At 45.6% G+C, this 26,012-nt stretch overlaps 1 protein-coding gene across 1 annotated transcript in view; it reads right to left on the minus strand.

Annotated features, from left to right (window-relative positions):
• SYNE1 (spectrin repeat containing nuclear envelope protein 1) overlaps positions 1-12,951 on the minus strand; it is a 346,443-nt gene extending 333,492 nt beyond the window's left edge. Inside the window, exon 1 of the mRNA XM_087817695.1 lies at positions 12,807-12,951. Coding sequence (XP_087673821.1) covers positions 12,807-12,873 — 67 coding nt within the window. The 5' untranslated portion in view covers positions 12,874-12,951. The remainder of the gene's footprint in view (positions 1-12,806) is intronic.
• Between the last annotated feature and the right edge of the window lie 13,061 nt (positions 12,952-26,012).

Here is a 26,012-nt window from a genome sequence, read left to right on the forward strand (position 1 = left end):
TTGTTTAATCTCACTGATAGAATGCTAAAAATACCCACTATAGTTTTGAAGAATATTTTTTCTTAAAGGATAGCAAGTTCCCCGACCAGGTGGCTCAGTTGGTTGAGTGTCATCCGCACACCAAAAAGGTTGCAGGTTCGATTCCCTGTCGGGCACATGCCTGGGTTCAATCCTTGGTCGGGTCCGGAGGCATCCGATCGATGTTTCCCTCTCCTATTGACACTTTTCTCTCTCTCTCTTGCACCCTTCCTCTCTCTCTATAATTCAATAAACATATCCTTGGGTGAAGATTATAAAGGAAATAAAGTACAGAAGGCTTATTCATTTTCCATTTGCACTTACTTCTTTTAGCCCATGTGGCTAAAAAAAATCATGATATAATCTCTACATTTCCCAGGCATCACATTTTCTGTGTTAAATTATTAAATAGATAACTAGCAATGAAGAAATAAAGAAATGGACTCATGTTTCCTCGCTTAAACCAGAAACAAAAGCTACTGGGACTTCAGAGCACTGGCTGTCCTTGAAACATAAAGGGAGTGTCTAGCGTCCTGCATCCCTAATCAGACCCATTAGAAGCTATTTTGGAAAACAGGAAACAGTTTTCTTTATCAGACATATAAAAGCTCACATTAACGTGTAGCTGGTTACACGAAGCTCTGCCAAGAAGAAATGCATACAGCGCTTCCGTCCGTGGTCTGCATTTAAGGCTGGTTCAGCAGTGCCTTATAAAACTCTATTTCTGAGGCATCGATAACTGAGCCAGTTAAAACCAATTATAGGTTGAAACAGCACATAGCTTTCTGGGCAGAAAGGCTCTTTTCATAGTTTAGAACATGGGAACAATTTTACTTTTCTAAATGCAGATGTTGAAAGAAAACTTTATAGTTGTGATTGGGGCTTTTACTCATTTAAAAAATGTGGTTTTTTTAAAAGTAATTATTACTAGAGTTCTATATGTTCATTATATTAATGCTTGAATTTAAACAAAATGAGCAGAGTATGCTATTCAACTAGTTCATACCTTCCTCAAACTAAAGTTAGAACATGAAGTTCGGAAAAGTAGTAATTAACAATTACTATTCCTAGATGTCTTAGGCATGGAACAAAAGCCAGCTTTCTCTAGTATAATGAAAAATAGAATAACATTATAACTCTGTGGCATAAATCCAGCATGGATGAGCTGTGGGGAAGGAAGTGAGCATCCCTCAGCCCTCCAGCTTCACGGTCTGTGGCCTGGCAGTGCTTAGAGAGGAGCCCCGGTGGTTGCCTACACCCCAAGGGCCCATCTGGAGTGTGGCAAGAGGGGGCGTTCACTGGCAGTTCTGGCAGAAAGTGGCCTAGTTCCTAAAGCCTGGCCTGGGAATGAATGTGAAGAAGGGCCAGGGCCCAAGCCAGGACGCAAGCACAGCAGCAGCCAGGGAGGCTCCTGTTTTTAGCCCAGGAGGAGTCTCAACCAACTTCCAGAGCATCTTCTGTCCCCTGTCCACAGTGACACATTGCAAAATTCTTCAGTCATGGTTCCAACCTGGGCACTAGCTTTGAAGTCCCTGAGGGGCCAGGATAAAACGGTCAGTTTCAGAGTTAGCTCCTTTATGTTTAACACAATTATCTGGAACATAGGAGGCGTTCAATTTATACTTGTTGTAGAGATGGAATATCTGCTGAATTGCCACTCATCACTGCATTTCACAGACAAAAGATCACATAGACACAAAGAAGCTACGTACAAAACACATCATTTCTATGGCACAGTTTTCAGAAGAAAATGAGTGCTTGAGAACAGCATTATATTTTAAGCTATAGCCTAGTAGTTCCTATTTGCTAGTTCAAGTGACTCCAGCAAGTCAGCAATACCTATAGAGCAAATTTTGCAACACTACTGAAGCAGTTAAAATGCGACGTGATGGGCTCTCTCCTCTCTCTCTCTCATCTTTGTATCTCGATCTCTCTTCAAAGCACACTGTGAAGAAGGTAAATTTACAAACCTAATATCCATTCAACAAATATTCAGTGAACATTTATCATATTTTGCTAAGTTGAAAAAGACATTGGCTGTTCCCTCAACAGCTCCAGTTATTTGTATTACAAAACACATAATTTTATGTGAGCTAAGCACACACTAAATATCAACCTTGCTTTTCAACTCAAAACAGAGCTAAGAGGTAAATGCTTAGTCATGAGCCATATAATTTTACCATGAGAAAATTCCATAAAATATCATAATTCTGAAGAGAATCAGATAATCTAGGTTTCAGTTTTATTTTGCCTTAACTAAATACATGACTTTGTACAGGTTATTTAATCTTTAATCGTTTAACCTCAATTACTCATTTTTTAAAATCAGAATTAGGCATGATATATTCATGCTTTTGCATTTACAAGTCAAAGGGTGTGAGAACATAGTCAGAGTAAGAATATGCTGCATGGCACACAAAAAGTTTTGAATACAATAAAGTAGAAACACAAAAATTTCCACCAAAACTTTTCGTATGCCATAATGCTTACTTCTTACAAATCTGACTATAGTGCTACTAATTGTAGGGACAGAGAAGTTAAAGGGACATAATTAGCAGGAATGTATCAAGAAATAAGAAAAGTAGCTGCTAGTTTTGGGTAGAAAACTGGATATTAAATAATTAAAATTCAAAATGTTCTCTCTCCTTTTGATGAAATGAACGGACAAGCTTCAATTTACTAAGTGGCCATGGATCCATTATTTGTGATGTTATTTTGAACCCTAAAAGTTAAGGTGGTATGTGATGGGAAGACTCCCAGTCGCCCAGTGTGCTGAGCAGAGAGCAGTTGACTAATAACTTCTCAAGATCCAGCTTAGTGCTCTGGTCAAGGGAGTGTTGAGATGAGAGACCTCTCCTCTTGCTAGCCTTTTATACCGGATTGATTCCAGGTACAATTCTGAAATAGCTATAGGCTCTCTTAGACGTTTTGCTTCATCTTTTTCCACCTCTTAATGTCTCCTTTATGATGACCCTAAAGTCCTCAGGGTCCCAAGTCCTCCAAAGTCTCATCTCCTGCCAGTGCTGACTTTTCAACTCAGAACAGAACTAAAAATGAATGACTTGAGTATTGCACATGGCTCTGCACTTAGATGGGGCCACACACACTGCATGTTAATTATTCTTAATAATTATCAAACAAGGGGCCCGTATTTTCATTTTGTGGTTGGCTCTGAAAATTATGTAGCCAATCTTGCCTCCTGTCCACAGTTATCCAGAGATCATTAGCAAAATACACAAACGAATAACCTTGAAGGACTATGCACTAATGTATGACTATCGAGTTACCCTCGATTCTCTCAGAGATTGTAGTTCCTCAAATATCTATCTATGACCTTGGCTTTTCACTTCACTGCTCTAGGACTTTATTTAGCCTGCAAATTAAGAACACTAAATTATGAACTATAAGCTCTCTTCCAATCTAAACCACCATACCATCCTATATAAAACGAAGGACCTGGGATTTTAAGAGTGAGGTGTGTTCAACTCAGGCAGAGTAAAAGATTACATGAAAATAATTTAGACCATTAAATGTTCTGCTACTGTGGTCAACTTACTTAACTTTAACTGCATGTTTTTGTGGAAATCTAATGTATCCATCAAACATATTTACCCATCAGCATACCTATCACCCGTTTACAAACTCCTGTTAATTATCACGTCGCTCCAGTAGACTACAGCCCCAGGAGGACAGCAGCTCTGTATATCAATCATGTTTATACCTGTAGTCAGAGTACTTGGACACAGATGCTCAAAAAACATTGGCTATATGTAAGAATACACAACCGAACGGGCTGAGTGCCTACTACATGTCGGGGTTTTGTTCAGTCACTACTGGATATCCAAAGCTGGATAAGACAAGGCCTCTATCCTCAAGATTCTAATAGTCTAATAGGACACAGGGGAAGAAAAACAAACCATCACAGACTGATGTAACTAATGCGTGAATAGAAGCCCGCTGACATAGAGTGCAAAGGAGGGGTCCTTTCCCTTTGGCTGGTGGTGCTGGGAAAGGCCGCCCGGGGAACACAGTGTTTCCTGGAGCCCAGGTACATACAACAGAGAAAGGACAGGGGTGGGGCTGCGGGGGGGAGCTTGCAAGGACCTGGAAGTGAGATCCCAGTGAGATTAAGGGGAACTGAAAGGAGTGCAGGGTGACTGGAACACCGTAATCTATGAAGGGTGTTTAGAAAGGAAGATTAATAGGAGCGAGATCATAAAAATCCTTTTTGCATAATGAGTTTATCTTAGGATGAGTCACTGTAGCAGGGAAAAGGGACAGAGTGGGAGTTGTGTTTTGAAAGATCTCTCATTACAATATTGAGGGTACAGTCTACTTTTCACTCCCAGGATTCTGGGTAAAAACTCCACATTTTTCTGTTCAATATTGAAGCAAGAAGTAAACCAACCACAATGGGATAAAGTGAGATCATCTGTGAGAACCCTCAGAAAAGTAAAGAAGCTGAAGACACGTGCTATCAGTATGGAAGCGGTGTATTTCTTGGCTCATAAAATAGTAGGTACATTAACAACAACAAAAAACCCACAAGATAAAGCCCTGGGAATCACAAAGTTCTTCCCAAATCAGGAAACAAGTCAAGGGTATAACAGAGAAGAAACAGACAACAGGGCTTCAAAGTGCCGCGTGAGCCACGGTGGTGATACAAGAGGAGAAAGGAAGCGAAAGAACGGAGGACAGTTGTACAATTTGTGCTAAATACATTTTTTTTAAACGTGGGTGGAGACCAGTGTTTACTAAACATAAAAGATTAATATCAGTAGAGGAAGGAATTGTTTGTTTTTAATCCAAGAGGCCTTTGTGAACAATGGGGGAAAAAAGAACATTGAGTTACCATAGAAACCATCTAAAAAATACTGAAGCAAACTTCACCGCATCCAAGGATTTCAACATCTTAGCTAAATCATGACCCTGACCCTGTCCGAGGAGTAGCCAATTTCTTTTCCTCCCAGATACTTCCATTCATTTATCTGAGTAGGAACAGAGAGGAAATGATAATTTGCCCATCCTTAGCATCACGGCAAAGCTGCATATAGTCCTACGTGACAACTTCTCAACTATGCAAACAAGTGCATGATTAACTTAATACCCATGATTAACAAGTGCTTAATTAAACTGCAGAACATCATAAAAAATTCAGGAACTATGTGTTTAGCTGTGAATGCCACGAAAAAGATGTGTCAATATTGTCATCAGCCCTGATTAGAAAGAAAATAAAAGAGGAAAATCATAACCTGGGATGTGAAATGGTTTTCTGAGTTTCCTAAGATATGTGAGGGACCTCTCACATGACATTGAAAGTCTAGGATTTTTCTCCATTACCCAAAATGACGCATTAATGGAACTCTGAAGTTCATGGGCACCTGTGTGGTCTTCACCCTTCTTACGGAGGCTCACCGAAGGCCCCAGGTCTGATCTAACACAGGCAGGGTTACATAGCTACCAGCTCAGTGGAAGATTTTCCTAAATTCAAATGTAGTTTTCCAGCAACAGTACTTCTGAGAAGGGCCCAGTCCTAGTCTAGATGGAGAGGACCCCCAGAGTCCTCAGTGTTTCAGCTACCCAAACACCTATCGTGTCACTCTTTCCATTTTCTTTTCTAGAAACTGTGCCCTAGAGGAGTTAATTAAGCAAAGATCAAAGCAATGAAAACAGATGACACCGACTCCATAAAGATTTTCTCCAAAACAGGAGAGAAATTCTATTACTTTTGTGTGAGAGGAATCTAAAAAAATAATGTCAAGGGATGTGAGTGAAGATTTATGAGGGAAAGAGGTGCACAGGAAAAGAAGGCACTGAGATGCAAGTCACACACACACGTGTGTCCAAAACGACATCCATGGGACACCATTCTCATGAGGACCATCTGTCAGTTCACAGCAAGGGGCCCCAACTCCACAAGAATGGAGAATTCAGGGCCTGAGTGAGAGACCTTTCATCCTTAGGATACATTTTTGACTGGGCTCTACAGCAAGTACAGAATTATATTTCATACATTCTTAAGGTACTGCTCTTATCCAGGGAATGTCCAAGAACCTTGCAACCTGTTATTGGCAATGCACACGACTATGCTTCCAGAAACAATTTTGAACTATATGCACATGTACTTGCACCTCCTCAGGCCTGCTGTTTATGTATAAAGACACATATTTTATGTACTATAAACCTTTGGAGATGTGAGCATATGGGGAATGGTGTTATGCACACAGTCTCTCACTCCCCCTTGAACTCTCTCTTCCCTTAGATTCCAGCTCTTCCTTCCCTCTTCTCTCCCATACAGGCTGCGGCTCCTCAGTCTCACACAGGGGACTCCCTCTTCTCCCACCCCTAACACTAGACGCTCCATTTCTCAAACCTCCCCTCCTTCCTACCTGTCCTTGATCCCTGGTGCTGTCAACCAACCCCACAGCTTTAAATACCATCTACGTGCTAATCATTCCCAAATGTTTTCCCCGCTGTGCCCTCTCCTTGGATCTCTGCAGTAGTACAGACCCAACCTCCTTCTTGGATGTTTTGATGTCCACTAGGCTTCTAACATGTACTATGTCCAAAGAAAACAGCAAACCAATCTCCTGATCCCCCCCCGCCAATCCTACTCCCAAAAGTCTTATGTCTTTCCTCATTTCAAAATACAAAACGAGGGGGTCAACCTTCATTTCTCTCTCTGGCACACCACATCCACTCCACTAGCAAATTATTCTGGTTTTTACTTTAAAAATATATCTAGATTTTTACCACTTCTATCCCTACCCACTATTTAAAATCTAGTCCAAGTCAGCTCAGCTGGTGTGGCTCAGTGGTTGAGCTCTGACCCATGAACCAAGAGGTCGCCAATTCGATTCCCGGTCAGGGCACATGCCTGGGTTGTGGGCTCGATCCCCAGTGCGGGGGGGGGGGGGGGGGGGAGCGTGCAGGAAGCAGCCACTTGATGATGTGTCTCTCTCATCAATGTTTCTCTCTCTCCCTCTCCCTTCCTCTGTCTCTAAAAATCAATAAAAACATATTTAAAAAATAAGTTAATTAAATTTTTTTTAAAAGCACTAGCTGGTCTTGCTCAGTGGTTAGAGCATCAGCCTGGGTTCAGTTTAGGCCAAAGGCACATACCTCAGTTGCAGGCGTGTGTGGGAGGCAACCAATTGATGTGTTTCTCTCACATGGATGTTTCTCTCTCTCTCTCTCTCTCTCTCTCCCTTCCACTGTCTCTGAAAAGCAAATGGAAAAAATATCCTCCGGTAAGGATTGAAAATAAGAAGAATAAGAATAATAAAATAAAATCTAGTCCAAGTCACTCTTATCTCTGTTATCAAATTTACCTCTCTCTGTTTTCACCATTAAGTATCTATATGATATTAAATACATTCACTCAACAAATACTTATGAAGTATCCACATTATGAAATGTACTGCTAGTCAATGTGTAGGGCACTGATATGAATTTGACCCAGTTTCTGCCCCTGTACTTGGAGTAGGTGGATTAGATACAGAGATATAACTTAAGCAAAGCAATACTAAATTGCGTAACAGTGCTACAAAGTGCTAAAGGAATTTAGGCAGACAAGAGAGAATTTCTGATTATATCTGTGAGAAAGTTTTCGTTGAGGAGGCTTTGGAGATGGGCCTTGAGTTGGGCCTTGAAGATAAGTTGAGTTTTAGAAGCAGTCGATAGAGCTCATTCCTGGAAGTGCTCCAGGAGGAGACAGAAGAGCCAGGGCACCTTCGAGCGTTGCCAGTAGTGTCCTTTGGCAGATATCTCGGGTTCAGTAGGGGAACAAGAGAAGACAAATGCTAGACAATGAAGATGTAGTTAGAACAGGGACACCAAGCCAAGAAGTTGGGACTTTAATAGGGACATCAAGAGTCAAGGAAGGTTTTCACCATGGGAGAAACAAAATTGAAGTGCACGTTAAAGATAATTAATTTGGAGGGAATGTGCAGGAATGCCTTCCGTTTGATTTGTAAGTCTTAGGCGCTCTTCCTTCTCGAGCCTGCCACACCCTGTATCGAGCACGACAAAGGGCGCCCACACCCCAGAGTAAATATATTTACACGTCATGTTTGAGTTGACTTGATTTACATTTGACTCGTTGACATAATTTTAGAATTCGTAAATGTTTGTTCATTTGGATTTAGCAGTTTTCTTTTTCTGTTTGAGAGCCAATGTTTTTGTAGGCCCCTGAAGATCCTGAAGGCCTCAGGCTCTTTCTCCAGAGAGCAGGATGGACAGAGTGGCTCTACAAACAGAAAGGCTCCGAGGACAGGGCATTAGACCCATGTGAACTCTTTAATACGTTAAAAAAGTAATGTGAACATGGAATAGACCTTTAGGATTTAAAGCATTAGATTTACAAAAACAACACACACATCTGAGAGGTTGACACAGTCACCCATTCAGATAAGATGTGTGTCCTTAAAGTAATTTTATGGTCAAAAACTAATTTGATTTTAAAAATTCGGGTGAAAAAACTCTTCAAAGCAGACAAAGTAGGATCCCAGCTAACTGGTTTCTTCCTCTGCTTTTACATGTCTTGACTAATTTCATCTTCAATTTGTTAATTTAGGGATTGTGGTTTATACATCAAATATTCATTTAACTATGATTTTCCAAAGTATAAAGAAATGATCATTGTTTTGTGCTGAAAATTGTTCTATTTAAAAGTAGAGATATGATCACACAACATTCATTGTAGAAGGAGATTAAACCAAAGAATTTCAGCCTAAATATAATAAATTGATTTTTATCATTGTTTAGTGGCTTAATAAGAGTGATTAAGTCAGAATCGTAAACTATAAAACTTAATCTCTCAAAGCACTATGAAAATTAGAATCTTCACAAGATGGCAAACTTGCCCTCGCTTATTTAATGCTAAACTAAAAGAAAATTGCATTTTCGTTATTTATTTTTGTTTATTCTATTTTTCAGTCAACTTTTTTGCTACTCTGAGGTTTTCTTCCACCATGTAATAGATTTATGGAAAATGTTATATTAAACCAAAAAGATTTGAATTTTTTAAGAGGCCATGGTTATTTTTTACTGAACAGTTAGCGAATTTCATAGGTATGTCTCCAAGGGTAAATGCTTATCTTTTTTTCTCATTTGTTTTTTTGAATTTATTCACAAGTTTTAAACATCAAAGTTCGACCTTGTAGTCAGTCACCTCACTTTGTTACTGAATCGACTTCCATATGACACCTGAGCCGGCCCATTTGCGCCTTCTGTGGAATTTACCACCTGCTCTGTAAGGCTGCAGTGATCCCCCTGCCTACAACAGCCAACACTGACATGTTCATTTAAGAACCCTTAATGTTTAGTAGATTATCTTCAAATGAAAAAAATGTATGTGATAAAATGCAGTCAACAAATTCTTTTTAAGCAATCATTGTGTCAGAAGCACTACGAAGAATCACAAAGAGCCTTCAACTCTCATCACTATCTTCAAGAAATTTATAATCTGAAGAGTTTAGGCATTTATTTTTTTAGATGTGACTATAAACTAAAATGTCTCCACAAGCCACCTGTGAAATGGATCCCCTTGGTCTTTAAGAGCAGAAAATGTATATACTAATTTTATGCATTTAAAATTTTAATGCCCCTGTATTATAATATTGTCCTGTATTTGCTTTTAAGGTTATGTTTAAATTGCTGAAAGTTACAGAAACATTCATTATTCTTAAGATCAAATGAAACCCTGCACTGCAGTCTGTCTGCTCATCCATAATGCAGGATCCCAGCCTAAAACATTAGGCTCAGACAAGCAAAGGTGAAATACTGAATGGCTACAGTAGCAGCTAAATTATGCAGCAATCTGTGTGTGGTTTTCATCTTCTAGCGTTAGAAATAAAAATTAAAAGCATAAAAACAGCCAACAACTATGGTCGTAAACTAAATAAGCAAGAAAGGAAAGCTAAGTTGCCATTATTCAAAGCTATGTGCTTTTTATTAGTTATACATGGATCTGATATGACACTAAAATCCAAGAGGGGGAAAGCACTTATTACTCAGATTATCTATCCAGGCAAAGAAAAGGGGATTCTAGAAGAATGTTCTTACAGATTTGAACTTTGAAAATAGCAACTCTGGTCCTATTTAAGTGAATAGAAAATTATTTTTCCTCCAATAAATTCCTCATGTGTCTTCACTATCAGGGCAGTAATGCCAACCGTCCATTTATAAGGAACTTGGTCACTGGCTTGGCGGTTCCAGGAGGCAAGCAGGGCTACTAAATGCCCTCGAAGGAAGGCAGGTCTCCTCTGCCTGGGGAGGCTGACTCCTGCTTGGGCTCAAAGCATCAATCAGTAAGCTGCCCGGGGGAACTGAGAGCAAGAGGAGACATGCCCCTCGCCAGCTGAGTGAGCAGAACCACCCAGCAGATCAATACGCTCACAGGCGGCCCCTTTCACTAGCAGCCCTTGGTTTTGCTTCCACTGATGCAGGCCAGGCTAGATGTGGCTAAGACCTTGCATTTTGTAGCCATTAATACTATGTATAATGAAGTAATTGAGGCTAAAAGCTAATGATAACTATCTAGTGCTCAGAAATTGTATCTCTTTCTAAATTGTAAGGTTTATTGTTCTAAATTTGTCAGTACCCTTATGATACGCTGCAGCGCTTCCTTTAACTAGAAAGGAAAAAAGTAATACAGAAGTATAGTCCCTTCACCATGTAATAAAATCACTGGTTTTATAGAGTACAGAATATATATGACCATTATCATTCCTCCCCAAATATGAAAAATTTGCAGCAGATTATCAGGCCTGTGTCTTCTCATTCAATTTTCTTCCAGGGCTGTTGAAACAGCTCATGGTATCACAGTATTTACAGTTTTCAAAGCACCTTTCATCTGTTATCTCACTGAGCTTAACAACAATCCCAGAGGGCTGGTCAGGAGAACAGTCCACATTTTGCCAGTGGGGGTGGGGGTCCTTCAATGCATAGATGTTAAATAGGACATCGACTGTCACACGTGAGGAATGGGGGTGGGGGCTCCAGTGTTTTCCCCCACTCCACATGCATCTCAAGAAAAACACACACTTATACGTCCACTACAAAAAATATAAAATAAAACACTAAGCTCTCTCCTCTCACCCCTGACCTCAAAAGAATTGTCATTCAAACCCAAATACAGTAAGAATAAAGTGCCTGTAGAATCATAATCCGATTCTGAATTATTTTTTCAAATTTACTCTTGATAATTTCCCTTCATTGCCAATCTCATCCAGAGAATTTTCACATTAATAGACTCAAAGGAAAATCTGCCTCATTACCTTATCTGCCCCATAGTTTGTAAGGGACCTGTAGGTTTCCTTTCCATTATTTCCAAGATGAGGTCACTGAGACACAAAATGCACAAAATGGTTCCGTAATTAACTCCCGGGCAAACAGCCAAGACAGACACAGAGGGATGGAGCTCCAGGTTCGGCCTCCATCTACCCAAGTAAAGATGTACCACTTAAACCAGAGACCCTGGCCCTGGGCAGACCCAGCCAGAGGTTTATTCAGCCCCTGCAGGAAGTCTGCGCCCACATAAGCGAAAGAAATCTGTTCTTTCATCTGGACAGGCTCTTTCTGTGGCATCGCAAGTGGGATCCTATGACAATAAATGTGAAACAAGCACCTCTCTCACTGAAGCATCGCAGGTCTGCCCCGGCAGATAGAAACGAGTAGGGCCAGGTGACTGTGGGAGCTTCTAATCGGTGGTTTCTGGTCTGGGGAGAAACTCCTAGATTCACTCAACCCCTGGTCTGCTAAAGCTGGGAGCATGTTCTGGGCCATAAATACCCAGGTTTAAGCGTTTGGTGTGTACTTGAAAGTCAAGCCTGCTTAACTGAAAATTAAGGCCATGCCCATCCAGCCCATTGCAAGCAAGGAAAGCAGGGCTATGACAGATTAATCTGACGGCTGTGGTGCAAAACCACACTGCTCACCTGCTGGAGAGTCTAGAAAATCTGAAGGCCAAACTCTAACATTATTTTTAAGCTCTCTTGACAAAGACTACAGCAAATCCCTGCTAATGTGGGATATTTTTATATCCTAAAAATACACATTTGAAGCCTGGGAGAGGTAGCATGGGGACTGTGACAGAGAAGCAATATTTTCTCATATCTATAGATGACGATGATTTTTATGGTTCAAGAAATGTACCTGCTTAAAGAAAATTCACGATTAGGAATTAATTTATGAGCTGCCATAACATTTCATTGTTAATTCTCTCCCACAAAGCAGTTTGCCTTTAGAGAAAGGGCACTGGTAAGGAGTGGTTCCGGCCCACAGGCTGCCCCTAGCCACTGGTTCCGTCACGTCATTTCACCCTTTGGGCCTCTTTGGCTCATTTCGCTTAAAGACTTTCTGTATTTCTAAGGGCTTCCCTGTTGGGATAAGTAAGCCTCTGGTTTACCACAGCATCTGACCATAGCGTCTAATTATCTGTTACCAATGTCCTGACAACCTCGCCTGGGCCCTGTCACGGTGTGGTGGTGTATTGTCATTTGTTGTTGAAGGACAGTTTGCAGCAACTCTGAATTCCCACTGGACACTGAGTAACCATTAAGGACTCAGACACAAAACCGAAAGAAGAACTTCGTCTTTCGTCTACATAAAGAAGACAGAATCTTAAACCCTTTTGAAAACACTGGGATAAAAGACATGTTGCTGTTTCTTGTTACGGTTTCATAAAATTGGATAAAAATGCAAGCAAACTGAAAAGGTTCTAAGGTAAGCTGTATTTAAAGCACCGTAAAAACAAAAAACAAACCACGGACGTTTCTGTCTCTTACCTTGCAGCCTTTGCATCACATTGGCAATGTCCCGAGGAGACCGAGGGGCTGTCCTGGAGGCCGCCATGGTCCCTGCTGCCGCAGAGACCCTTCACTGGACCAGGGCAGGACCAGGCCGCTGCAGACACCACCCGGGGATGTCACTAGGTCTGGGGAGTCATAATGCAATCCCGGCACCTGCAGCAGGGTGCACACAGCACCTCCAAAGGTTACCACTACGTTGTCTTCTCCTGTTTCAAGACTGCCCTCTTCAATAAACTCAGGAACCTGAAAAGCAAAGAGAAAAGATACAATATAAAAAAATCAACATAGGTCACCACAGCGTTAAAGTAAGAACCTTTTCTATTCAATTTGAATAGATGACTCGTTACCAAGTGAAATGACTCATGTAAAAATATTTATACACTGTAAAGCACTAGAAAACACCAGGGATTTTTATGATAGTTGATAAAACAAATACACACACAAGATTTATACAATAAAACTGTTAGCTAAAAGGAGAAATATTCACTTTTAAAAGTTTAAGCTATAAACTTTCTTTTTTCTCTTTAAGCTGGAAACTTCTGCATTGATCTATGAAAGGTGAGAGTTTAAAACACGGAGTCCTGTTTCTCATCGCTCACAGGCTCTCTCACCTGTGCTGTGTAAGAGGGTCTGCTTTGCACAACAGATTTTGCTGTTTCATTTGTACGCTTTCTAAGAATGAGATCAAATCTTATCTCCTAATAACAGTTTGATGAATTTAAACATATAAATGTAAAACTATTTCATTCTAAAAATTTGAGATTGAAATATTCTGATTGTGGAAGTCCAGCTAGGTCTGAGTGTCATTTCTCTCCACACAGGGAGCTTCTGAAGTAGGTTGTCAGGCTGGGTCAGGGGTGGGGAAGGCAGAAAAGACATATTTCTTCCCCCTTCCCCCTGAATTCTCTGCTTCAGTCAAGCTCAACTCATAGTTCTTTACTGGGAAGGGGAAAAAGAGGTAGGGGAGTAGTTGCTAAAATCTTGACATTGAGACATGTACGTGGAACAAGGATTTCCTAACCCTAGGGTTAGCTGAAGAGAAGGTCGAGCTACGAAGAGAATAATTGATGATACAGAGAAAAGGAGAGTGCAGAACATACCCAGAGAAAGAAACTTAACCAGGGGACCAAACGAAGGGGGCCTACGTGAGAGTGACCCTTATACCAGCTCACACTCATCTCTGCATTATGATGAAGACGGGGGAGAGAAGGAACTGGGGGGAGGGCAAGGGAGGGTGGTAAGAGCAAAGCTGTAAAGAAAACACAGCAAATGTATGCGGGAGGGTCCACCTGCCAAAGGGAGCAAAGAAAGTAAGAGGGGTCTAGGAGTGCCATCGAAAGTTGTGTTCTAACCTGAATGTATACCAACCATTGTTTATGAAGGACTGGTTAAGGCGTAGAGTGTAAGTACACTTGACTTTCAGATGCCATTATCAATACCAGTGTATAACGGTTCCTGGTTAGAATGCACAAATGCCAAGCTGACAGTGGTATCTTTGGCAGATTACCATCTCAGAAAGGATGCAAAACATTGCACACCACCACTGCCCCACGTGAAAAAGCATGAAAAAGGTGCACTGGAGCCGGAGAGGCGTTCTGGTCACCGAGCAAGTCCGGGGACCCGGGTGGGCGCAGTGAATAGCATTTATTGGTAAAAAGGCAGAGGGGGACTTCTCTTGGCTACTTGACAGGGTGTCTACTAGAAGCAGGCCCAGTACTTGGCAGCTGCTGGGCTGGAGGGGTGCTTCCCAGAGGGGAAATAATTACTCACACTGGCCCATCCTGCATCCCGGCCTACAGCCCTGCAGTGGCTGTGTGCCCATTGGCAGCCTTCATCTCCTGGGGGACAATATTCCACCTGCCCACATACAAAGGCTACCTTAATTTGAAAACCAACAGACAGTGAGAACTGCCTGAGGAATCTTGAAAGTAGCTCTTCTAGGCTGTCAGAAGGTTAGGTTCTCCAAAAGCAACACTATACCTTTCTGAAATTGATCTATCTATCTATCATCTATCTATCATCTATCTATCTATCATCTATCTATCTATCTATCTATCATCTATCTATCATCTATCTATCTATCATCTATCTATCTATCTATCATCTATCTATCATCTATCTATCTATCTATCTATCTATCTATCTATCTATCTATCTATCTATCTATCATCTATCTATCATTTATCTATCTATCATCTATCTATCTACCTATCTATCCATCCATCTACATGTAGTATATTCTAAGGCGGGATGAAGAAGAAAATTCACTTTACTTCAGCTGCCCCACACCAAGCCATACTCAGCACTGGAGTGCACAGTGGACTAAGATATGGCCACAGCCTTCAATCAAGAATTACGACATTAAACATGATTTTTTTAAGTCACCGCATTACAGATCACCATATTTCTGCCCTCCTCTAGTTCACATTCATGTTACACAATAGGTTAGTACTGAAATCGTTATCTATCCTTCCCTCCCTCCCTCTTCTGATGCCACATTAAACTCAGAATTTCTCTGCTGTGTCCAAATTCAGCTTACGCGTCAGCCTTCCTTCTACAGCACAAGTCATGCATTCCGAGTGTCAGAGCTCGGTGCTGGGGTCCTAAGGCGAATAAGGCTTATTATCTGCTTCTCTGAGGAGCTTAGAACATAGTGAGAGACACCGCATAGAAAAGATAATATAACGATTCCAGGGGTATGTGCAAATATAGAGATGGGGGATACAAGGAATGGGCCCTAAGCCGATCTGGAAGTTCAGAAGAGTGTCCTCGGAGGGAGCTAACCCCTGAGCTGAGCCTTGGTAAATGAGTTATAGTTAGTAAGTAAAAATATGAAACATGCATTCCAGGTAGCATGAGCAAAGGCATGAACACAAGAAACAGCATGATTCTATGTGGAACCACCAAGCATTAGGTACTAACGGAGGACTCTGGACTCTACCAGGTGACACTCTAGACCTGAGTCTGGAGGAGTGTGCAGCCAGACGGCCATGGCCCTGTGTGCTATGCTCAGAAGCTTGATCCCAACTCTCAAGGAGGCAAGAGAAAATGGTGATCGATGGATTTTAAGCTGGAAGTGACCAGGTATAATTTAAATGATTTTAGCTACAGTTTTTAAGGGCATATTTGAGGAAGACAAGACTGGAAAATACAGGAAGTCTACGTAGAAGGGTATCTCAGGAGCTCAAGTGGGAAATGAGGAGAGACTACAGTAAGTAGAGGGTAAAATCCAAAAAATCTTTAGGGGGCAAAATGTGCAGGACTTGGCGATCGGTCAGGGATGAGAGATAGGAAGTGGGAGGTGGGGTAGTAGACAGGGTATTTCAGACGACTCTCAGGATTCGGACTTGAGACTCTGTGGGCCATGGTGCCATCAGCGGAGCTCAGGAGTAGAGGGGCTGTGCAGGTTTTATTTCCCAATACTTTTCACTTCAAACTCTCATGTCCTTGCTTAACAATTCTTCATTGCACCCCCCACATCACCCTTCTGCAGGTCACTCTCATCTGAGCAAATGCAAAGGATCACTAAATACCCAGCCCAGGACCCACCCCCCTGCTTGAAGCCTTCTTAAACAAGTGACCACCCATACAGCGATATTTCCCCTCAGCTCCCCCAATGCTACCAGTCTATTCTATTATGCATATGATTTGTCTTATACTTTTCACCACTTTAGCCTTAGCTCACTCTAAGATCATTGCTAGTCTTATCTCACTCAAATTAGACCGTGAACATTTTGTAGGTATAGAGAACTAAGTCTTATTGCTCTGACATCCCACCTATTACACCAAGTATGTCCGTGAGCAGATCGTAGTCCTCAATACATATTTTTGTTTTATTAAATTAAGTTCATAATGCTCTACCTCTATGAGACAACCCCCAGAAAGCCCCCTCTTCCTCACTGCAAGAGAAGTTGATGCAATATCCTTCCTATTTTAGACACAAGATAAAATATTTTGCATGTATACACGTATTTCCTCTTTTGCAAAATTCTGATACTCCTGCTTTTTGCTGATGCTTTAACTTAAGAGGACATACATTTGATAAAAAATTCAAATTAGTAAAACAAAGATAATAAAAGGAGACTGGGAATTAGAAGATGTGAGTTCTAGGCCTAGCTTTATTCCAACTAGTTAGGTGATTTGGAGCTGGTTCTGTGGATGGAGGCCCTCAACAACTGCCTGTCACGGGGAGTGTGGCACCGTGAGACGCGCGCACTGTGGACTAGAAAGACATGGAGCGGAGTCCAAGTTCTGTCTCTTACTGTCCGTGTGACCTAAAGAAAAGTGAACTTTTCTGACGCTCTTTCTTCATCTGTAAAAGGAAGTAATTTTATGTTAATAAGTTTAATTTTATCCTGCATAAATCAAATTTAAAACAATCAATATATAATATTCCTAACAGATTGTTTGGCATGTAGTAGAGTTTCAGTCAATAGCTGGCTCCCCTTTTCCTTCCCCCGGCCTCAGTTTCTCTACCTGCAATTTGAGAGAATAGCCTAGCATGATGAGATGCTCTCAGGTGTGCTCTTCAGTTCCCAAACCAATGGCAGCACAAGTGACAGCTCAAACAACTGCTGGTTCAAGGCCATGAGATCTTAAAGTTCACTCCTTGAACTGACTGATTGCCTAGCAATGGTTGTGGGCGTGATCTACCAAACCAGAGCATCAGAAGAAGGTCCGACACCATCAATGGTGCTCACAGTTCCCGGGGTAATTAAAAGAGTTTTAACAGATGCAGGATTCTGTGAGGGGTAGGGGCGGGCGAGGGGGAGCAGCCAGGATTGGGATGGAAAGACAGAGTTAGGTAGATATTGCTGGGCTGTGTACCAATTAGCAGTCTCCAAATCCCTCCAGCAGAAGGAACTGAGACTATAATGTAGCTAAGTACATCCACCATACCTGGCAGAGAGGTAAGGTTCCTGTATTTACTGTTTCACACAGCAAGAATGTATTGAGAAACTATTTGACAATGCTACTAAGTAAACAGCACTCAACCAGACAGATAAGCCCCTCTTCGAGCTTATGCCTCACAGGAAGACGTGATAAATCAACATTACAGCAAAGCAGAGGGAGTGTTGTAACGGAGACACGCAGGGTCCTGTGGAAACAAGCTCAAGGCCCAATCAATACCCATCTGCTGTATTTATTGTGCGGGATGCAGGGGGATTCTAAACTTTCTGCTGTTTCGGATTCTCTTATCTAAACAACACACCCTTCCGAACACCAGCACCTGTGGAAAGCACAGCAGCGAATCATCACAATGCGACCTCTCCAGGCCCTCAGCAGGGTGGACGAGTGGCTACCAAGGCGGATTCTCGTTTGTGCTCCTACAGAGGCCGCCACGAGGGAAAACTCTAGAAGGAACACTGAGGGGCCACAGGAATGCATCTCAAAGCGACGCCACGAAACGTGTAGGCGTGAAGACACCAGAGCAGAAGCGTCCAAGCCTGCCACCATCAGAGACGATGCGGCTCATTTCCAGCCGAGGAGATGAAGCGACGTCACCGAGCACAAGCCGCCCCAGCACTCTGCCGAGCATGTCCGAAGGGCCGATGCCACGTCGCCAGCTGGCCAGATGTGCTCAAGAATAGCGCTGCTATCGAAGTCCACTCTCAAACAGAAATAAAAAAGCGAACGAATACAGTTCAACCTCCTCTCTAAGTTCTCTGCTGGAATGAGTCACACCAGTGTCTAATTTTAAATTTAATTGTTGTGTATCTCTTTCACCCTCTAGTAATGGTACTAATTAATAAAAAAAAAAAATACTAAGCCGGCTAATCGGTATAAAGATGGAAGCTGGCTAAAGGGACAAGGGACATCCGGGAGTTATTATAAATATATTACTAATGCGGGGGGGGGGGGGGGTGTGTCAGTGAATAGTACTGGTAACAATAAGAATTGGTCCTTACCCTGGGAGAACAAAAATGCAAACAAGTAATCAAATGACAAAGTACAGAGCTCATCAGCATGGAAGATATTGTCATAATTCAACTTTTTTTGGCGTAAGCTTGGAGTATTTTCATGCCCAAAGACATCAGCTGCCTTTCTGTTACACTCTGCTAGAATATATACCCCACGCCTTGCCACACATTAGCTGCCGCTGAATTTGTCCCCAAGGAAGGACACATGCACATGCTAAAGAGGAGAGAAGTGCAGATTGCCTCCCAGGGGCATCCTGGGTCCTGTGCCTGTGGCTACAGGCCACAGGGTGTGTCTGCAGCATCTAGAGCTGGGACCGCAGGAGAACGGTGCGACCAACCTTGCCCAGGACGGGCTCCTTACATCCTGTTTCGATGACACCTCCTCTCGTTTCCAAGAAGCTGTTGCATAATTATCAGAGAGCAGGCCCGAGGGTGGGGCCTTACACAGCTCACACAAGCTACTCTTGAATATTTTTAAGTGGTAAACTACGCTTCCCCTGCCCTTACTCATTTGCAGAAAAGAATCGAGTGAGAAGACCTCCTTATACGGGGCCAATGACGACAGAAATGAAACTGTGAAAAATCATTCGTTAAAAAGATAATGAAGAGACTGACTATCGTGTAAAGGCTGAGCCAATGTTGTCTGAGTCTGGCACGAGGTGCCTTCATCTTCTGCAAGCAACATTGTTAGCCTTCATCTGGCACATGTTATCCTAAATTTGTCACAAAGTAATAAACAGATTCAAAACCACAAGAAAAAATAGACGTGTTCCATTTCACTGCTGGTGCTGTTAGGAACATCTCTACCAGTCATCGCTCATCCTGGGGACCAGCGAGCCTCATGACTCACGATTAAGTCAGCATTTTATGCACACGTGGGTCACATTAATGACCTTTGCCTAATTGAGAATCCTTTCACTCTCTCTTGGATACTCTGGCTTCCGTGGACAAATGCTTTCTTTAGGAAAGTGGCTCACAGCTGAAGGCAAACACAGGCACCAAAGACAAAATAATTGATTTTCAACTCTCTTAACCTTCCCAGAAAAAAAGGCAGCTACATCCATGTTTTCCACCCCAAAGTGAGCAGCTGAGAAATGAAGATTCCAGGATGGCCAGGCCCATGTCACAGCTGATGTCTCTCCCTGGGCTGGACCGGGCACTATTTATGCAAGAGAGCCGGCCCCAGCTTGCAGCATCGATGCTGTTAGGTTTCCAGGGACCTTCTCTGCTTTGCAGCCGGGGCTGCTTTATTTTGCACTAGTTTCCTGGCCCCTGCCTTGCACCTGCCACCCCGGGTCGCACCATTTCACAGAACTGCTGGGGCAGCGATGCACAATCTGGGTCTGGCGCGTGCGTTTCTGGAGATGAAAGTCTCTTGCCCTCTCGCGTAGGCTTCCCCTGGGCGCTGGGTGGCAGCTGAGCAGCGCCTGAGGCCCGGGCCTCCGCCAGGGCTCCCAGCCCCGGGCTTTGCACCCGTCCCCCTCCCGCAGCCCTTCCTAAAATAGTCGGGGTGGAGGAAGGGAGGCTCCCTGAGTGTATCCAACGCCCTACGTCTCCCGTCTGATAGTAGCAACAGTGCCAACCATCACAATCAGGGGGAGGCTGCCTTGTGCCCGGCACCCCCGGCGCCCCAGAGAGGGGCCACGGGCGGAAATGACAAGTCAGAGCGGGCGGTGTTCACAGGGCAGCCACGCGCGAGGCCAGGCGCTCGCCGCCCACCTGCCGCCCCCTCGGCCGAGTGTCGCGCGTACACAGCTCCGCCGCCACCTTCCCGGGCGGCGCGCACCCCGCGCACGCGGCCGCGCACTTGCTTCCCAGGCGTCTGCAATGCGTTCGCCTCGCACCCGCGTTCCCAGCCCCTCTCCTCCCACCCCCCCCACCCCCCCCCCGTTCCTTTTACCTTCCGTCTCAGGGGCCGGCTCAGGCTCCGCGCGGCGCGGCGCGGCGAGCGAGGCCGGCCGCGGCTCCGAGGCCCCGGCGCGCTCGCGGGGCTGCGGGAGCCGGGCCGCCCGGGTGCCCGAGCGCAGCGCGCGGGGCCGGTGGGGATCCGCAGCCGCGCTCCCGGGCTCGCTCGCGCGCTGGGCGCCCGGCGGCTCCGCGGCTCTGCCTCCCTCCGCACCCGGGTCCTCCTCCCGGCGGCACCCTGGGGCTTCAGGCCGCCCCCTCCGCCCCCATCCCCCGCCCCCCGCGCTGAGGCTCCTTCCCGAGGGCAAGGTCGGGTGGCAGGTTCCGTTCCCGGGCAGGGTCCCGGCGCTGCCCGGAGTCGCCACACCCCTCGCCGGCCCCGCGCCCCGCGCCCCGCGCCCCGCGCCCCGCGCCCCGCGCCCCGCGCCCCGCGCCCCGCGCCCCGCGCCCCGCGCCCCGCGCCCGGCTGCAGGCTGCGCGGGTCCCCGGCCGGCCGGGGCGGGGGCGGGGGCCTGGAGGCGGCCCGCGGGCCTCCCTTACCTCCGCGGACGCACGGCCTGGCCGCGGGCGCTCCTCCGCAGCGGCGCCGGTGCCGGGACCCGCCCTCGCGGTGAGCCCTCCGCCGGCGCACCTCCCGGGCTCGGCGGACGGACTGGCCCTGCGCCCCGCAGGAAGATGCGCTGCGCCGGCCCCTAACTTTTTCCTGGGGCGGCCGGGGCCCGGCTGACCTTTCGGAGCAGGACCTATGTCGAAGGGCTGGGGAAGTGCCCCGATGGTCCCAGGAAGGAAGTGATGCAGTTTAGTGAGAACATTCCACCGGCTCCGACTCAATCCACTTTCAAAAAGATAACAGCGGCTGACCTTTCGGCCGTCGGGGGCACTGGCCGGGCTTTGCAGGGCTCCCCGCTGCTGCCGCTGAAGCCCCTGGGAGGGCCCCGGGCACCCCAGCCAAGGCTGCCCGACTATCGGTGCAGACGCCGCTGCAGCGCTGCCTTCCGCGCCCTCCCCAGCCCCCGGGGGGTCCGCGCCCTTCCACAGCCCCCGGGGGGGTCCGCGCCCTCCCCAGCCCCCGGGGGGGTCCGCGCCCTTCCTCAGCCCGGGGGGGTCCGCGCCCTCCCCAGCCCCCGGGGGTCCGCGCCCTTCCTCAGCCGGGGGGGGGGGGTCCGCGCCCTCCCGCAGCCCCGGGGGGTCCGCGCCTTCCACAGCCCCGGGGGTCCGCGCCCCCCCGCAGCCCCGGGGTCGGAGGTCCTGGTGCCGCCAGCCGCACTGGGCAGTGATTCTGTTGTGGTTTTACGGTTTCCAAGCAAAGCCAAACACAGTCCCTCTCGGCCGACAGCAGTCCGAGGGCAACAGGACTGCGGCAGCTAAAATGACTGAAGCTGCGCTGCGAGGCGCTTAAGCAGCATCCCCCCCGCGGACTCAGCCTGAGCAGAGCGGGCTCCTGGGCTCCGGCCGCGAGGGGAGAGCGGGCTTACCCCGCACAGGCTTCCCTCCTGCCTCGCCGCCGGCACGCCGCTGCATTGGCTTCCAGTTCTTCCTTTTGGGTTTGTTTTTTTTTAAAATATGTTTTTATTGATTTTAGAGAGAGAGGAAGGGGGGGAGAGAGAGAGAGGAACACCCACGGGAGAGAGAAGCCGGGATCAGCTGCCTCCTGCACACCCCTGCTGGGTACCGGCCGCCACCTGGGCATGTGCCCCCACGGGAATGGGACTGGCACCTTTGGGTGGACGGAACGAAGCTCAACCAGCCGGTTGCGGTGCTGCTGCTGTAACAAACACACTGTCCCGCCAGCCCTATAACCAGCACATACGATTACACTCAGTATGTAACGCTCGAGAGCAGTGACAAACGACGGTGTCACTGGCTTATGTATTTACTGGACTATCCTTTTTTTTTTAATCTTCACCCAAGGATATTTTTTCCATTGCTTTTCAGAGAGAGTGGAAGGGAGAGAGGAAGGGAGGGAGAGAGAGAAACATCGATATGAGAGAGACACATGGATTGGTTTCCTCCCACCGGAGCCCGGCCAGGGCTGGGGATCGAGCCTGCAGCCAAGGTAAGTGCCTTTGGCCAGAATCAAACCCGGACCCTTCAGTCTGTGGGCCGATGCTCTAACCACTGAGCAAAACCAGCTAGACAATACTTGTAATCATCATTTTTAGTGTACTCTTTCTACTTATTAAAAAAAAGTTTGCTGTACAGCAGTGTCATGTTATACCCGCAGCAGCGTCATCAGTCTCGTGTTTACAACTTCTCTCGATTATGTCCTTTTCTCTTGTCCTTGATTTAATCCGGTGCTGTTTTGTCCAGTAACGTGCATGTAGGCTAGAAGCAGCAGGCAAAGCCATGTAGCCTAGGTGTGCAGTAGGCTAGAGCACCTAGGTTTGTGTAAGTTCCTTCTGCTTAGTTCACGCAATATCCAATCGCCTAACACGTTTCTCAGGACGTATCTCCGTTGTTAAGCATCATGACTGTATCTGAAATGAATCTCCTAAGTCAACCTGATGTGTTATCTTTTCTTTAGGGGCCCAAGAATCAGTCTCTCACGGTAAAACTTGTTAGACCTGGAAGTTGGGCCTGGAGAGGCCAGTGATTGGGATGGGTCTCAGTGCATATTGTGCCCCTGCCTTTGGCGAAGGCGACTCTCATTATAGATGCCCCGAGCTCCTTGGGAGTCATTCCAGAGAGCACCCTCTGCCTGGGTAGCCACCTGGACCTGCCACTGGGGCAAAAAGGGCTGGACTCAGTCCTCCCACTTAATCCTTGCCTTCAGATAACCAATTCAGCCTGAAGGCTTCTGGGGGTAGGGTGGGAGAATATGCTTCTGTGTTAGGCAATTGCTTCCTTCAGTTGACTTACCTGAGCAGTGAGCCACTTAAATTGTAAGCCTAAAGCTTTTTTCCACCACTGAAGCTCTGAACCAGACCTAGCTGCTCTTTTCCCAGGCTCGGCAGGTAGGGGCCTAGGGCAGCCTGGCTCGCATTGGCTGCCCAATGAATTGGACTTGCGCTTTCAGCCAGCTTTATCCAGCTTTATTCTCCACAGAAGGACTAAGCACATTACAGACTTGTAGGAAAGGCTGTCTTTTCCCCACACCCCAAAGAAGTGTGTTGTACCTTCCTTTTTTCCACAACTATTGGCTGAAGACTTACCATGAACCAAATACTATCCTAAGCTTTAGGACTACAGTGATAAGCAAAAACCTGACCTGTTCCTGCCTTCCTAGAGCTTACAGTGTGAACAGGAAGGTGGACATTCGTCAAAGAGCCACACAAATGACTACAAAACCCCAACCTCCAAGAAAAGGCAAATGTCGTTGTGAGACCTTTCAGTGAAGGGAATTGGTTTAATTAGAGATGAGAAAGGCGTTGCTAAGGAAGTGACATTTGAACTGTGATCTTCAGAAAGCATGGCACTAACTAGGTGAAAGAGGTGTGGGGTTGGGGTCTGGCAGAGCATGCCAGACGGAGGGAACGGTATGTGCAAAGGTTCTGTGGAAGAAAAGAGCATGGTGAGGAGGAACTGAGGAAGGTGGCCACAGACGAGAAAGCAAGAGAGGGCCCAGGAGCTTCAGGGGACAATGAACCCCGTGAGGCCCCAAATGAAGTAAAGGACAACCGTGTGGGCCTTAAACACTGGCCTGGAGAGGCGGTGGGTCCTTCATTAAGGTGTTTTCAGTAGATGGTGCAATATAATAAGATCTATATTTTGAAAGTTTCCCTATAATGCAGATGACAGATTAGAAGCGGGGCCACAAAGGGTGAAAGTAGAGCAGTGAGGAGGCCGCTGCAGTAACCCTTCAGGAAGAGCACAGCATTCATCAGAGCGGCGGTGCTGGGGAAAAGAGGTTGGATTTGAGAGATATGGAATAGATGAAACATGCAGGACATAGGCCGTGTGCGGCCAAAGGAAGTCGGGATAGTACAGTGAGTGGTTCAAGTCTCGGGTTTTACAGCCAGCAAGGCTCAGGCTCGAGTCCCTGCTCCATCGTTAACTATGTGCGTGATCTTAAGCTAGTAATTTAACCTCTCACAAGTTCCAATTTTACAAACCTATCACCCGGGATTATAACAATATATCTCACTCGTAGGCTTGTTGTGGGACTAAGTGAGCTAATACTTGAAAAGCACCTCATGCCTGCCAGTGCCTGGCATGTACTCAATAAATGCAATGTAGTTACCACCATTATTATAGTGTGGTTATTTTTATTATTATTTTGATGTTTGTGAAGTTGGCAAGTAAAGGGAAACCATCCGTCTCTGCTTCACTTTGCAACTGGCTGATGGGCTAGGACATCAGATCCTGAGGGCGGCAAAATGTAAGCATGGGGCCACCACAGGCTGAGACACAGCGCCGGACAGCGGCCCAGTTCACTCCTCCACCAAGCCCAGGGCCTGGCCGCCTCATCTGTCTTCTCTTTCTGCTTAGTCTCTGTAGGACTCTATCCTCACGCATCATGCAGCTCTCTGCATTTACAGGAAGAGCCAAAGAACAGCAAGAAATTGCAGAGTCATTTCAGTTCAGCTCTATCCCAACACCTGCATCATTGTGTTCCCTTGGATTTGTAAAATAAGAGTCATAGCACCTATATGAAATCAGCAAATTGTTATTTATATTTCTATCATTTATTTTGTATGTAATTGTGTTAATACTATGGCAACATTTTGCCATGTTGTTGGTTGATCAAAGGGATGAGCCCCAGGATCTTACCAGAGGTCTATCTTTATGGCAGGAGCACATGGGCAACCCCGCAAGGGGTCTCTTCCTCCACCTTCCTCCCTCAGTCTCTTCAAAGCAAACTTCTATGCACCTTGCAGGGAAACTCTAAACAAAAGGGCTCTCTTAATGATAAAGGGGCTTTGTTTCTTTCCAGGTCTTGATGTAGTTTAGTGATGGTCTGTTTGGGTTTTAAGTGATTGGCAGTCTCTTATGATGTAATTGCTGCTGGTGGAGTCATTAAAATCTGCTAACTGGGAGGAGGGGCTTCTTTTGGCAAGAAAGTTTTTGGAGGATTTGGGGTTCGGAATACTAAGATTCACCCAAATCTTCCAATATGCCCCTTTCCCAATTCTCAGGGCCCACTCTTGCCAGTTAAATCCTTAACTTCCACACAAGAGGCCTAGCAAGGCTTTGAAATTGTCCTGCATTGTAAACATGCAACGTGCAGCAACAGACCTTAGGTCCAATTTGGGGCTATATCAACAATGTGGCTGCAAACGGGAGGATCCTGGAGGCTCTCTGGGCCGCTGAGCATGGCTTCATCCAAGACTGTAAAGTTCCTGAGCTTGTCATTTTCTTTCTTACGGCCTCCACTGTAGTGTAGTCAGAAGTAGGCGACACACCCCACAGTCTTTAG

This window comes from Miniopterus natalensis, chromosome 5 (assembly GCF_054644295.1).
Source record: "Miniopterus natalensis isolate mMinNat1 chromosome 5, mMinNat1.hap1, whole genome shotgun sequence".
Taxonomy (NCBI): domain Eukaryota; kingdom Metazoa; phylum Chordata; class Mammalia; order Chiroptera; family Miniopteridae; genus Miniopterus; species Miniopterus natalensis.